Raw genomic sequence first — 16,166 nt, forward strand, 5'->3', positions numbered from 1 at the left:
GCTTCCATTATTCTAAAACTTTATAATCACATCATTGACATCTTGCTGCTACAAAATAATGCATGATTAATGGCACGTCAAAAGCACCATTTGAGTGTGGTTGATGCCAGTGCCACCTGACTGGCCCCCGTGCTGATGGCATGTAAAAAGCACCATTCAAGTGTGGTCAATGCTCGTGCCGTCTGACTGGCCCCCAAGCTGGTGGCATGTAAAAAATCACCCACTACACTCTCAGTGTGGTTGGCATTAGGAAAGGTATCCAGCTGTAGAAGCCTTGCCAGATTAAGGCAGCCAGCTGGCAGAAACGTTAGCATGCCGGGCGAAATGCTTAGCGGTATTTCATCTGCCGTTACATTCTGAGTTCAAATTCCACCAAGGTCGACTTTGCCTTTCATCTTTTCGGGGTCGATAAATTAAGTATCAGTTACGCACTGGGGTCAATCTAATCGACTTAATCCCTTTGTCTGTCCTTGTTTGTTCCTTCTATGTTTGGCCCCTTGTGGGCAATAAAGAAATAAGAAACCTTGCCAGATCAGATCGGAACCTGGTGCAGCCTCCTGGCTTGCCAGTCCTCAGTCAAACCGTCCAACCCATGCCAGCATGGAAAACGGATGCTAAACGACAATGATGATGATGATGAATGTGACTAAATAAGCATTAGTTTTGACAGAATAATGTGAATGCTAAAAGGGTTAAAGGTAGGCAGATGTTTATAGAAGGACAAAAACCATTCTCCAGATAGAATAGAAATGACTTACCCATTACGTGCAGCAAGATGTAAAGGAGTGCATCCTGAGACATCCCTGGCGTTGACTGTTGCACCTTTTTTAAGCAGTAGACTTAGGCATTCATAGCTTCCACAGCTGCAAGAGGGAAGAAAAAAGGGAGACATTAACTATTTTACAAAACAAAATTTCTTTCTTTTTCTCTTTAAATACACCACTGCCACCACCACCACTATCATCACCATCATAATTAAATGGAATGAAAATCTGGTGTTCCTTGAACACCCTTGTGATATTTACTCTGCACTCAGAAACACAAACACTCCCTTGTTATTTTTGCTGCTGTCAGAAATGAAGGGAACCAATGATTTGGTCTGGAGAAAATGTGTTAATCACCAAACAATGTTAATCACCAAATGTGATATTAAATTTTTTTTTTAATTGTGTGCTTGAGGAGACCTGAGTCAAGTACACCAACATCAAAAAAATCAAATGGAAATTGTAGTTGTGATACCCATGCCGGCAGCATGTTAAAAGCACCATCTGGCTTCTGTGCCGGTGGCACATAAAATGCACCAACCGATTGTGGCCGTTGCCAGCCTCCCCTGACACCTGTGCTGGTGGCACATAAAAAGTACCCACTACACTCATGGAGTGGTTGGCGTTAGGAAGGGCATCCAGCTGTAGAAACACTGCCAGATCAGACTGGAGCCTGGTGCAGCCTCCTGGCTTCCCAGACCCCAGTTGAATCGTCCAACCCATGCTAGCATGGAAAACGGAAGTTAAACGACGACGATGATGATGATGGTGATGATGATGAAAATAATCAGCTGACGTGGTGGAAATTGAACTTACTTGGCAGCAATATGCAGAAGGTTCCGTTGTGCACGTCCACATGCATAATTCACATCAAAGAGAGAATTTTGCAGTAAGTCCAACACGGATCTGCAAAAAAAGAAAATTTTTTAAAATATTTTTTGAAAGAAGTAAACATACAGGCACGGGCGTGGCTGTGCGGTAAGAAGTTTGCTTCCCAGCCACATGGTTCCGGGTTCAGTCCCACTGCGTGGCACCTTGGGCAAGTGTCTTCTACTATAGCAAGGGCTGATCAAAGCCTAACAAGGGGATCTGGTGTGTGCGCATATGTGTGTGTGTGTTAGACCCCCACACCACCACTTGACATCTGGTGTTGGTGTGTTTACATCCCTGTAACTTAGCAGTTTAGCAGTAAGTACCAGGCTTTAAAAAAATTACTAGGGTTGATTCATTTGACTTAAATTCTTCAAAGCGGTGCCCCAGCATGGCCGCAGTCTTATGACAGACACAAGTACAAGACAAAAGATATATTTTTTTCAATACTTTGTGAAGTGTTCCATATTTTTATGCATTGACATCTTGTCACTAGCATCAGCCCCTACTCCTCTATTGTTTTCAATGCAGGGCCCCATACTTTCGGAAGGGTCTTAATCTCTGGTATTGAGTGCATTTTTTTCTTTCTCCTTTTTCCTTGGCCTTTTGTTCTTTCTTCGATGCAACCTCAACGAATGTCAGCGGACAAATGATCATCCTGCCAAATTTCCCTTTAAATACTCGCCAGTAGGCTCCAGCTAACTGTCACATGACAACATCTAAGCTTCAACTGACCAATGGAGGTGAACGACACGGAGTTTTGGCCTGCACCCTCTCTAAACCTGCCTTCCAGTCCAATGCAGGAAAGAAGGGATTTAAGAGCAGAATAGATTCTACACAACTAACAACTGACCTTATACAGCCACTCATGGCCTCTACTATTGAAAATCTTTAATAGTATTAACAAATATCCATTCAAAATAGGGAGAGTATTGAGAGTCGGAGCAGGTGACTTATGCCATCTTTATGCCAGGTTTCATTAATGTTTTCACACACACCTACCAGGAGAACTTGAATAAGTTTAATCTTTTAATTAGGTTTTCACTGCATTTATTTCAATTAATTTTGTAAAAATTAAAATAGTTAGTAAAATATCTTAGTCATTATAAACACTTTTGTTAACATATTTCTGTTTTAAAAAAATGCTGCCTTTGTTTCAATAAATATGAAAATAAAGAATTCGGCAACATAACTTTGTCGTTATTAAGCTGGTGTTTGGAATACGGTGGGGTTTAAGTTCAACGCCATAAGTTAATGAAATGTTAGCAAACATAACGGTAAATCATGCCTTCGTTTGGTGGTGCTAATTTACAATCATTGAACCTTTGCTAGGGACCCAGAATAACTCTGGAGATGGAATACAAACCTGTTGTCACTTTGGACTGGCACTTTTACAAATCAATGAAGTGAGACGGTTGAACCCCTGAGAAATATTTTGCATTTTGAAATTTTAGACTTGAGGAAGTTAATAATTCTTTCTGATTTTGGCATCATACCAGTAATTTTGAAGGGATGGGGGGGACGTTGATTACATCACCCCCTAGTGTTCAACTGGTACTTAACAGCTCCAAAAGGATGAATGGCAAAGTCACACACACACATACACTCACACATATTCACATTTACACACACATGCATACATTTACACACTCACTCACACATATTCACATGCATACACACAAACATTCACACACAAACACATGCACACACACATACACACACATTCACATGCAAATATGCACATACACACACACATACATTCACACACACGTTTATACACACATACATACATTCACACTCTCACACACATACATGCATACATTCACACACACACACATGCACACACACACATACACATACATTCACACACATACATGCACATATGCATACATTCACAAACACACATTTACATACACACATACCATACATACATTCACATGCACACACACATACATTCACATGCACATTCACACACACACACATTTACATACACACTCACAGACGCATACATTCACACTCACATTTACACACCCACATACACACAGTTACTTACTTGTGTTGGTTAGCCACCACCATGGTCATAAGCATATAAAATGCAGATCTGTCATCTGTGAAAAAACAAAAAAAAAGAGAGATATTTTGAGATTATTGTGTTTATGGAATACAAAATTTCCTCATAAAAGCAAACATCTTAAAATCATCCCTTAACCCTTTTGTTGCCCTATTTATGTTGAAATATACTGCTTTTATTAAATTTATTTTGAAAATAACAAAGAATTTTAGTATGATGGCTGTCATTAAGCCAATGCTTGAAACATGATTTGGTTTCAAATTTTGGCACAAGGCCAGCAATTTTGGAGAAGGGGTAAGTCAATTACATTGACCCCCAAGTGTTCAACTGGTACTTATTTTATCGACCCTGAAAGGATGAAAGGTAAAGTCGACATTGGCAGAATTTGAACTCAGAACATAAAGACAAACAAAATGCTGGTTAAGCATTTTGCCTGGTGTGATAATGATTCTGCCAGCTCACCACCTCTGGAATGTAGTTTAACCCTTTCATTACCAACCCGGCTGAAACCACCTCTGGTTCTGAGTACAAATGTCTTGTTTTCATAAGTTCTGAATTAAAATTTTCCACCAAAAGTCACAATTTATGTTCCTAACACTTTACTAAATTCTTTGTCATATTTAAAATTAATTGAAAGAAACAGAGTATCTCAACAGAAATACAGTAACGAAAGGGTTAAAGCCACCATGATATTTTTAACCCTTTTGATACTAACTTGGCTGAAACCACCTCTGGCTCTGAGTACAAATGTCTTGTTTTCATAAGTTCTGAATTAAAATCTTCCACCAAACCTTAGTCACAATTTATGTTCCTAACACTAGCTGAATGATAACTGAGTTATTTTACTAAATTCTTTGTTATATATATAATTAATTGAAAGAAACACAGAGCATCTCAAAATAGATACGGTAACGAAAGGGTTAAAGTCACCATGATATTTTTAACACTTTTGATATCAATCCAGCTGAAACCACCTCTGGTTTTATAGTACAAGTGTCTTGTTTTCATAAGTTTTGAATTAAAATCTTCCACCAAACCTTAGTCACAATTTATGTTCCTAACACTAGCTTAATGATAACTAAGTTATTTTACTAAATTCTTTGTTATATTTAAAATTAATTGAAAGAAACACAGAGCATCTCAACAGAAATACAGTAACGAAAGGGTTAACATGAAATTTTAAAGGAAGGTTTAAATTTAGATCACTTGAAACAAGAAGTTCAAATCAAAAAATCATGCCTGATCTTGGGCAGGTCAATACAAAAACAAAAAAAAATTAATATGTCCACTTTGTCTCCCCCCCCCCACACACACACACACAATAGTATCATCAATAAATGTCAAACATTAAAATGATATTTTATATCTAAATCTGCCTTGTGGTATTTAGATTTTGTAATTCTTCGGACATTTCAATTGATTTCAATGTTTTCTCCTGAGAGAGGGGGGAGAAGGAGAGGGAAGAGAGAGAGAGAGGAAGAGAGAGAGAGAGAGGAAGAGAGAGAGAGGGGGGTGTATACACGCATGCACATAGAGGGCCAAAAAAGTCACTATCTTTTCAATAAACAAAAAAATTTATTTTTAGCAATCAGAAAAAAAAAATGTCATATTTTATCTAAGATATACATAGGCGTAGGAGTGGCTGTGTGGTAAGTAGCTTTCTTACCAACCACATGGTTCCAGGTTCAGTCCCACTGCGTGGCACCTCGGGCAAGTGTCTTCTACTATAGCCTCGGGCCGACCAAAGCTTTGTGAGTGGATTTGGTTGACGGAAACTGAAAGAAGCCCATCGTATATATGTATATATATATATATATATATATATTATATATATATATATATATATATATATGTGTGTGTGTGTGTGTGTGTGTATATATGGTTGTGTGTCTGTGTTTGACCCCCCAACATCGCTTGACAACCGATGCTGGTGTGTTTACGTCCCCATAACTTAGCGGTTCAGCAAAAGGACCCGATATAATAAGTACTAGGCTTCCAAAGAATAAGTCCTGGGGTCAATGTGCTTGACTAAAGGCAGTGCTCCAGCATGGCCACAGTCAGATGACTGAAAAGAGTAAAAGAATAAAAGAATTTCATAATTTTACAATGAATTTAGAGAAAGTACTTGGAGGTCTTAAGTTATTAATATTATTGAATAGTAAAAAAAAAATAATAAAAACTGGTAAAAAAAAAGAAAGGCACTAACAACATTCTGATGACATTAAGAGTCAAATAAAACTAAACTACATGGCATAGGGGAAAAAATCTATTTCGAAGAAAACCTACTGCAAATCTGGATGTATCAAATGTGACCAGATCAAATCCTTCATTATTCAGGCATTGATATGGCAGAGAAAGAGTGAGGTAGGTAGATTGATAATAATAATAATTAATTCTTTTTTATTGGCCACAAGGGCTGACACACATGATTAGAAAACATAAAGGGACAAAACAGGACGAAAGGTTACAAAGGGTTTTGTCCGTTTGTGAAAAAATCGTGTAAAAACAGTTTAACAACGAAAGATTGTAAAATAATGAAATTATTGTATACAGTGCTCAGGTGCACCATAACTTGTCAAAAGTGCATATAAAGCATATGCAGTAATGTACAAATGTCTGGGAAGTGAACAATGTATGAGTCAGATACATGCTTGCGTGTGTATGGAGGGGAGAAAATCAGGTGTAGTGTTGGCAAATCTCAGGAAGCATGGAAGTTTTGAAGGATGCAGTGATCCGACAACTAACAACTGATGCCGGCAGTTTGTTCCATGCTTCAGCAACTCTCAGCGTGAAAAAATGTTTCCGAAAGTCATGGGAGCTGTGCTGTTTTCTGACTTTGTAAACATGTCCACAGATGTTAGATAGGTGGAGTTTGAAAAGGTGCTCTGAGTTATTGTTTGTAAGATGGGTAATAATTTTATGGGTGTCTGCCAAGTCAGCTGCCAGACGTCGGGGTTTCAATGTATCCAAGCCCAGGGAAGTAAGGCGTTTAGAATATGGCAAAAGAGATGGTAGGATGAGACAACTGGATATAACTGGATCTAATGTTCATCCTCCGTTACTGGGTGACAAATAGGAATAAGGGCGAGTGACAGAAAGTGATAGGGTAGAGGTGGGAAAAGCAGATGAACTCTTAATAGGAACTTAATGGTTAGCAGACCCCCAAATATATATTAATACAGTCAAGCCTCTATCATATCACATTTTTAATGCTCCTTTTTGCCACACTTACACAGGGGTGGAAGCATTTCCTACTTCCCTGTGTGTGGACAATCATCCTTCATGTGACTCAACATCTTTACCCTCGTTATGTTAAATTCTTGCATTCAACCATTCAGATATAATATGCTAATCATATGCAAATCAGTTCTAACAACCTCTTTCTATTGGCCAAAAAATAAAATGTCCTTATTACATTATATGAAGTGTGGAGAATTTCCTTAAGTACCCCACTGTCGAAAGCAAGTTAATTCAGTTCCTGTATCTTAAATGCCCAAGCACAGAACCAGGACTGTGGAGTCAGAAACAATTAAGGGGGAGTCAGAGTCGGTAAAACTATACTGACTCCGACTGACAATATCTTTATTCTTTAATAGAAACCAGTTGTAACATACAGACCTCCTCAAAGTACAAGCATATGCATATGCTTTATAAGATATGTAGACCACAATCACTTAATTACATAAAGAGGAGTTGGAGTCAAAATCGGAGTCGGAGGTACCAACAGTACAGGAGTCAGAGTCGAGTCGGAGTCGAAACTCTTTGTTTCAACTCCACAGCCCTGCACACAACTGAGTATAATTTAGTTCCCATGCTGTTAAAATCAGTCTTCATCTCTCTCCCTTTCTCTGATTTCTTTGTAAGTCTCCATCTCCAAGGCAATTCGTCCACTTTGAGTGCTTAGTACTTCTTTATACAGCTCACATTTTCATATGCATCAAATGCATATACCACCTGTGCAATTTAATGGACATTAAATGATGGGGGTGTCCTCGTCATTATTCATCGTTTGTTTTCCATGCTGGTATGGGTTGGACAGTTTGACAGGAGCTGGTAAGCCAAAGAGCTGCACCAGGCTGGCTCCAGTTGTCTGTTTTGGAATAGTATCTACAGCTGGATGCTCTTCCTGATGCCAACCACACTTTACAGAGTGTACTGGGTGCTATTTACACCAGCACCAGTGCATTACACATGTCACCAGCATAAGTGATGTGTGTGTGTTTGGTGTATGTATGTACTCTCTCTTTACTCTTTTACCTGTTTCAGTCATTTGACTGCGGCCATGCTGGAGCACCACCTTTAGTCAAGCAAATCGACCCCAGGACTTATTCTTTGTAAGCCTAGTACTTATTCTATCGGTCTCCTTTGCTGAACCACTAAATTACGGGGACATAAACACACTAGCATCGGTTGTTAAGCGATGTTGGGGGGACAAACACAGACACACATATATATACATATACACGATAGGCTTCTTTCAGTTTCCATCTACCAAATCCACTCACAAGGCTTTGGTTGGCCTAAGGCTATAGTAGAAGACACTTTCCCAAGGTGCCATGCAATGGGACTGAACCCGGAACCATGTGGTTGGTAAGCAAGCTACTTACCACACAGCCACTCCTGCACCTATGTATGTATGTATACATTTGATCTAATGTTTAAGGAGACCAAAATCGAAAGAAGATTCAACAGAAGCAACACAGATGGAGATAACTGCAGAGCAAATGATTGTATTGAAGCAAATTTATAAGATTTAGCAAAGAGACAATGTTGCTACACAGTTGTGAGCTTTGTCTGGATCTGATAATATTTAAATCTTTTAACACAGCATAAATTATTTCAAATATATATTTTTTTTTTCAAAGTGTTTATGAACATTTAAACCATAGTTGAATTGAATGAAGACAGAATTGAGAAAGACAGAATGAACACAAGAGTTTTCAATGAGGAATGACAAGTGAATTAATTAATGAAAGAAAGAGTGAAGAAGAGTTACATCAATTAAGAGAGAGAGAGAGAGAGAGAGAGAGAGAGAGAAGCAGACAAAACAATGTTATATTGAATACTTGTTATGACACACGTCAAAATAATAAACAGAAAATAAATATTCAAATAAATAAATTTAAAAAATAAACAGGCGCAGGAGTGGCTGTGTGGTAAGTAGCTTGCTAACCAACCACATGGTCCCGGGTTCAGTCCCACTGCGTGGTATCTTGGGCAAGTATCTTCTGCTATAGCCCCGGGCCAACCAATGCCTTGTGAGTGGATTTGGTAGACGGAAACTGAAAGAAGCCTGTCATATATATGTATGTGTTTGTGTATCTGTGTTTGTCTCCCTAGCATTCCTTGACAACCGATGCTGGTGTGTTTACGTCCCCGTCACTTAGCGGTTCGGCAAAAGAGACCGATAAAATAAGTACTGGGCTTACAAAGAATAAGTCCCGGGGTCGATTTACTCGACTAAAGGCGGTGCTCCAGCATGGCCGCAGTCAAATGACTGAAACAAGTAAATGGGTAAAGAGTAAAAAGAGTATACGTATAAATGTCTAAATATATATGTATTATGCTATGTGTATACATGTAACGACCTATGTGTATATGAGGATGATGTTGCATACATTTTTACATACATCCATTTTTCTCTCTCTGCTTATTCCTGTTCCTTTCTGTTGAAGAGCATAGGCTCGAAATGTAAAAGACTTTCTCACTTCCTGAGCATTAAACTAATACATCTGCTTGTTGTTTACACACCCGTCTTTGTCTTTTTTGTTTTATTTCTTTAGAACCCCAGCCCACTCAAAAGTACCTTGGATTGTAGGGTGACATGCTGTGCTTGAGGAGACCTGTTGAGTCAAGGACATCAAATCAATATCAAATAGAAATTGTAGTTGTGATCCTTGTGCCGGTGGCACGTAAAAAGCACCATCCAAATGTGGCCGATGCCAGTGCCGCTTTGACTGTCTTCCGTGCCAGTGGCACATAAAAAGCACCAACTGATTGTGGTCATTGCCAGCCTCTTCTGGTCCCTGTGCCAGTGGCACATAAAAAGCACGCACTACACTCTCGGAGTGGTTGGCATTTGGAAGGACATCCAGCTGTAGAAACACTGCCAGATCAGACTGGAGCTTGGTGCGGCCTCCTGGCTTCCTAGACCCCAGTTGAACTATCCAAACCATGCCAGCATGGAAAACGGACGTTAAACGATGATGATGATGATGATAATAATATGCATATACAATAGGTTTATCTCAGTTCCCATCTACTTAATTCACTTAAAAGGTCTTGACCAGCCTGCAGCTATGCAAGAAAAGAAGACACTTGCCCAAGATGCTGTGTAGTGGAACTGAACTCAATGCCATGTAGTTTGGAAAGAAACTTCTTACCACACAGTGATATCTATATTATGTTTATGTGTGTGTGTGTGTGTGTGTGTGTGTGTGTGTGTGTGCAAGTTAGTGAGCAGCTGAATGTGTATGTGCACAAATTCATTTCCTTGTTTCACCATAAACATCATCTGAGCAAAAGTCAATATTTTCTCCAATAAACAATTGTAAACAAAAGAGATGTGAAGACAATTATACAAGCGGATGGAGAGTGCTGGCACAGGTGCATCAATTTCCATCTTTTGTCACCATCAACAGGCCACTGAGATATAAACAGGTACAAATCAAAGAGGTACAGTTCACTGCTGTCTATGAACAAGCTAATCTACAATGGGCAGGTGTTGTCAGTCCCCCCCCCCTCACTTGATCTTAGGATCAGTTTTCAATACAGTCAACATAACCTAGTTTCTCTCAACAATAGTACAAAGATACACACAAACACACACATCAAAGAAACAGGTTTGTCACTCACACTCTCAATAGTCATCAACAAAAAAACAACTAGAAACCTTCAAAATCAATATAAATGCTCGACCTTAGAATTGTTGCTGTTGTCATTTAACCCTTTCAGCCCGGCTGGTACATATCTGTACCAGTCAAACATTTGACAACCCAAATCTTTGAAATTCCCACTCTATGTGATGCAGTATAGTACCACTGCGGTTTGTGAGAAGACCATGCTGTGTGTGAGAAGACCCGGCAAGACTAGTGAGACCATAACCGGTGGCCTCTACCTGGTATGTAGCCAGTCGACTTATACATACCTTTCCTTCTTGGGACACAAAACTCCACTTGTGAAGACCCGTTGAGGCAAGTGGAAATCAAAATCTAAATCAAACCAAATCAAATCCGATATCAGAAAGCAGAACCAAAATCGAAGTCGATCAACATCAATGGAAATTGCAGCTGTGATACCAGTGTCGGTGACAAGTAAGCAAACCATCCGATCGTGGCCGTTGCCAGCTCCGCCCCGACTAGCCTCCGTGCCGGTGGCACATAAAAAGCACCATCCGTCCGTGGCCGTTTGCCAGCTCCGTCTGGCACCTGTGCGGGTGGCACGTAAAAAGCACGGAGCCTGGAGCAGCCCCTGGCTTCCCAGACCCCAGTCAAACCGTCCAACCCGTGCTAGCGCGGAAAACGGAAGTTAAACGATGATGATGTATGTATGTATGTATGTATGTATGTATGTATTTGTGTGTCTGTGTTTGTTTCCCCGATGTTGTTGTGTTTACATCGCTGTAACCTAGTGGTTCGGCCATAAGAGACTGATAGAATAAGTACTAGGCTTACAAAGAATAAGTCCTGGGGTCCATTTGTTCGAGTAAAGGTGGTGCTCCAGCATGGCCGCAGTCAAATGACTGAAGTAAATAAAAGAAAACATGCACAAACATATACGACAGGCTCTTTACCGTTTCCATCTACCGAATCCACTCACAAAGCCTTGGCTGGCCTGGAGCTGCAGAAGAAGGAACTTGCCCAAGCTTCTCAGCCACGTAACCAAACCTACAGCTTCGCCAAAAGCGAAACAAAATGTATGAAAATAACAAAAATAGCAAGAAAAAATGTGAAAAGAGATGAAGTTAAAAGAAAGAAAATAAGATGAAAACACGAGAAAAAAAACAGGAAGAAAAAAAATGAGTGGGCCATGGCTCCGTACGCTAAGCAGCTTACATCTCTGGTTTAGGTCACAGTTTGTTTAGTTGTATAACAACTCGTTCACCAATTATTAGAGGTGTGGTAGGTAAATTGGTAAGATATAGGTCAGAAAATAGAAACTCTACTGCAAGTATCGTCACATTATAGTTGCGGTCTGTTTGTAGTTTTAATTGCTTCGGTTGATCTCTCCTCCACTCCACTTCTACATCTAGGAATAACTAAGGAATGGAATTCGAAGAAGTTCACTTCGCAACCACGTGCTTTCAGGTTCGGTCCATTGTGTGGCATATTGGACAAGTGTTTTGTAATAATAGCCCCGGGTTAATTTTTAATCCATTGATCAAAAAGTTAGCATCGATAACCATTAATCAGTTAATTCTTTAAAAATGTAATGGAAGTTATTGATAAACCACTAACGTTAATTTCTAAGTAACGCTAAGTAACGGGGACATAAACACACCAGCATCGGTTGTCAAGCAATACTAGGGGAACAAACACAGACACGTAAACACACACACGCATATATATATATATATATTATATATATATATATATATATATATATATATATAATATATATATATATATATTATATACATACATACATATATACGACGGGCTTCATTCAGTTTCCGTCTGCCAAATCCACTCACAAGGCTTTGGTCGGCCCGAGGCTATAGTAGAAGACACTTGGCCAAGGTGCCACGCAGTGGGATTGAACCCGGAACCATGTGGTTGGTAAACAAGCTACTTACCACACAGCCACTCCTGCATATAGACATATGATCTTTCTTAAATTCTACTCTGTTTGTTATTATTAAAGAATGTCTGGAAGACAGCTTAAGCTGAACCTATTGTCTTTTTGATTTTCGAAACTCTTCCCTCTCTCCCTTCCAGACGCCTCTGTATCATATTACTGAAGACAGTTAAACAAAAATCTCCGTGCACAATGTGATGACTCACCAGCCTTCATTCACTCAATGAAAGACAATGTTTTCATTTATAAGCCTCTTCCAAAAGCTAAAGGTATCACACGATACATATCTATGACGGCATATTTAAAAACATTAGAATTAGATCTTTGATCGAACGTCTGCTCTGAAAACAACAAACGATTTGCTTGTTTATGTTGTTACTAACGATAGCAAAGAGATATGATCTTACATGTCCACTTGCCAACGATAAAAGTCTATTTGAAAGCAGCAATATTGAATATCAGAGACGAAGTTAACAAATATAAAAAACCATCATACACTTGTCAATAATTCTGATACACATGGGAGATGGTAGGGGTCACAGAGCTACAGATCTCATACACGTCTCATACAATTACAGTCTCTGTATTTTCTGAGTTCAAATCCGGCTAGATTCAACTGCTTTTCGTCTCTGATGGGACAATAAAACGTTTTTTTAAATCCTAGGTATGAGTGTGTGGTTAAGAAGATCGTCATGCAACCATGCAGATTGGGGTTCAGTCCTACTGCATGGTACTTTAGGAAAGGGTCTTCTGCAATAGCCCCAGATTGACCAAAGCTTTGTGAGTGGATGTGATAGATGAAAACAGGGTGAGAGCCAGCACCGCCTGACTGGCGTCCGTGTTGGTGACACGTAAAAGCACCAACCGATCGTGGCCGTTTGCCAGCCTGCTCTGGCCCCTGTGCCAGTGACACGTAAAAAACACCCACTACACTCACGGAGTGGTTGACGTTAGGAAGGGCATCCAGCTGTAGAAAGTCTGCCAGATCAAGATTGGAGCCTGGTGCAGCCATCTGGTTCGCCAGCCCTCAGTCATTCGTCTAACCCATGCTAGCATGGAAAGCGGAAACACTGCAAATCAGACTAGAGCCTGGTGCAGCCTCCATGGTTTACCAGACCCTGGTTGAACTGTCCAACCCATGCTAGCATGGAAAACAGACGTTAAATGATGATAATGATATACACATCATCATCATTTAATGTCTGTCAATATCATTCATTATTGGTGAGTAACCATACATTTTAATTTATTTTTTATTAAATTATTATTAAATATTATATAGGCATTTTTATGGAGCACGTGCAATATTCGCAGGTGGTCAAGGAACGTAACCCTGCGAAGACCAGAGGGCACTACTGTATAACTAAAACTGACACTTGGTCAGTTACAGCGATGACGGTTCCAGTAGATCCAATCAATGGAACAGCCTGCTTGTGAAATTAACATACAAGTGGCTGAATACTCCACAGACATGTGCACCCTTAACATAGCTCTCAGGGTAATTCAGCGTGACACAGAATGTGACAAGGCCGGCCCTTTGAAAATCCAGTGGATTGGAACAATGGGAAATAAAGTGCCTTGCTCAAGGGTACAATGCATCACCAAGAACCAAACCCATGACCTTATGATCCTCAGCCAAATAACGTAACCACTAAGTTTTATGCCTTGCTTCCCAACCACATGGTTCCGGGTTCAATCCCACTGCATTGCACCTTGGGCAAGTGTCTTCTACTATAGCCTTGGGCCGACCAAAGCCTTATGAGTGAATTTGGTAGATGGAAACTGAAAGAAGCCTGTCGTATATATGTATATATATATATAAATCGAAATCGAAATCGAATTGAACCAGCCAGGATCCCTGGTCTGGTGGTACGTAAAAAGCACTATCCGACTCGTGGCCGATGCCAGCACCGCCTCGACTGGCTTCCGTGCCGGTGGCACATAAAATACACCAATCTGACCGTGGCCGTTGCCAGCCTCGCCTGGCACCTGTGCAGGTGGCACGTAAAAAGCACCCACTACACTCACGGAATGGTTGGCGTTAGGAAGGGCATCCAGCTGTAGAAACATTGCCAGATTAGACTGGAGCCTGGTGCAGCCTTCTGGCTTCCCAGATCCCCGGTCGAACCGTCCAACCCATGCTAGCATGGAGAACGGACGTTAAACGATGATGATGATGATATATAAAATCAACTAATAAGGGTGAGCAAATTGGATACTAATTTAATAGTACATCCATTTAACACCAAGTGGCTTAGTGCATAAAAACCTGGATTACGATAAATTTTATACATAAATATAAGAGAGTAACCACTATGTGGTCGACTCTAGCACTAAAAATAGATCCGCTAGTAAAATTACATAATTTATTAAGAGCGAAACAATTGTCCTGAACTAATCTGCATTTTTGTTATTTTTATTTGCCCTATTCTTTTACGCTAATAGTCGTGCTTACTTTCATCGGAAACAATTCTTCGTGGCTGAAACCTAGCGGATCTATTTTTAGTGCTAGAGTCAACCACATAGTGGTTACTCTCTTATATATATATATATATATATATATATATATATGTATGTATTTGTGTGTCCGTGATTGTCCTCCACCACCACCACCACCATCACTTGACAATTAATGTCGGTGTGTTTATGCCCCTGTCACTTAACAGTTCAGCAAAAGAGACCAATAGAATAAGTACTAGGCTTACAAAGAATAAGACTTGGGGTCGATTTCTTCGACTAAAGGTGGTGCTCCAGCATGACCACAGTCAAATGACTGGAACAAGTAAAAGAATAGAAGAATATATATATCTATTATATAAAATCCGTTCTGTCTGTCTGTCTGTGTGTCTTCTAGGATCTTGGGCATCCTCCATATGATTGTGCTCAAATTTGATATGTAGATACCAAGGGTATCAGGGCGTGTATAAATTTTGAAAAAATTACAAAAATCAATTCCAGGTGAGAATGCGATCGACAAGGCCGTGAGAAAGCGCATTTGTATGCGCAACTACATCAGCTGTTGCAATCGATACTACACGTACGCGAGAAAAATGCACGTGCAGTTTGCGCAAAAAAAGTTGGCAGGCTTGAAATAATGCCAGAAAATGCAGTATATTTAAGAGACCAAAAAAGTAAGATGCAAAAGAAGATATTTTCTTCAAACTTGCCATGAAGGAAGGAAAGACTATTTGGTTTCTGAAGAAGTTTTTTTTTTTTTTTGCCTTAACTTCGTTTAACAAAACCAAAAATTTTATTGAAATAAAGGCATGCTTAATTAATTTTTAATGAAAAGAAAACACTGATTGCTTTTTATTCAGCAGATATGATGCAGCACCGTCCATTGGACGGAGGGGGGGGGGTGCATTTTGCCTTATATATATGTATATATATATATACAGCAGGAGTGGCTGTGTGGTAAGTAGCTTGCTAACCAACCACATGGTTCCAGGTTCAGTCCCACTGCGTGGCATCTTGGGCAAGTGTCTTCTGCTATAGCCCCGGGCCGACCAATGCCTTGTGAGTGGATTTGGTAGACGGAAACTGAAAGAAGCCTGTCGTATATATGTATATATATATATGTATGTGTGTGTGTGTGTGTTTGTCCCCCTAGCATTGCTTGACAACTGATGCTGGTGTGTTTACGTCCCTGTCACTTAGCGGTTCGG

The 16,166-nt window shown here is 39.9% G+C and overlaps 1 protein-coding gene across 1 annotated transcript in view; it reads right to left on the minus strand.

Annotated features, from left to right (window-relative positions):
* The window catches only part of LOC115209228 (E3 ubiquitin-protein ligase HACE1), an 82,987-nt gene that overhangs the window by 47,436 nt on the left and 19,385 nt on the right, over nucleotides 1-16,166 (minus strand). The window contains exons 2-4 of the mRNA XM_029777499.2: nucleotides 3,688-3,742; nucleotides 1,581-1,670; nucleotides 759-863 (exon numbers count right to left, since the gene is read on the minus strand). Of these exons, the coding sequence (XP_029633359.1) occupies nucleotides 759-863; nucleotides 1,581-1,670; nucleotides 3,688-3,742 (250 nt within the window). The remainder of the gene's footprint in view (nucleotides 1-758; nucleotides 864-1,580; nucleotides 1,671-3,687; nucleotides 3,743-16,166) is intronic.

This window comes from Octopus sinensis, linkage group LG3 (assembly GCF_006345805.1).
Source record: "Octopus sinensis linkage group LG3, ASM634580v1, whole genome shotgun sequence".
Taxonomy (NCBI): domain Eukaryota; kingdom Metazoa; phylum Mollusca; class Cephalopoda; order Octopoda; family Octopodidae; genus Octopus; species Octopus sinensis.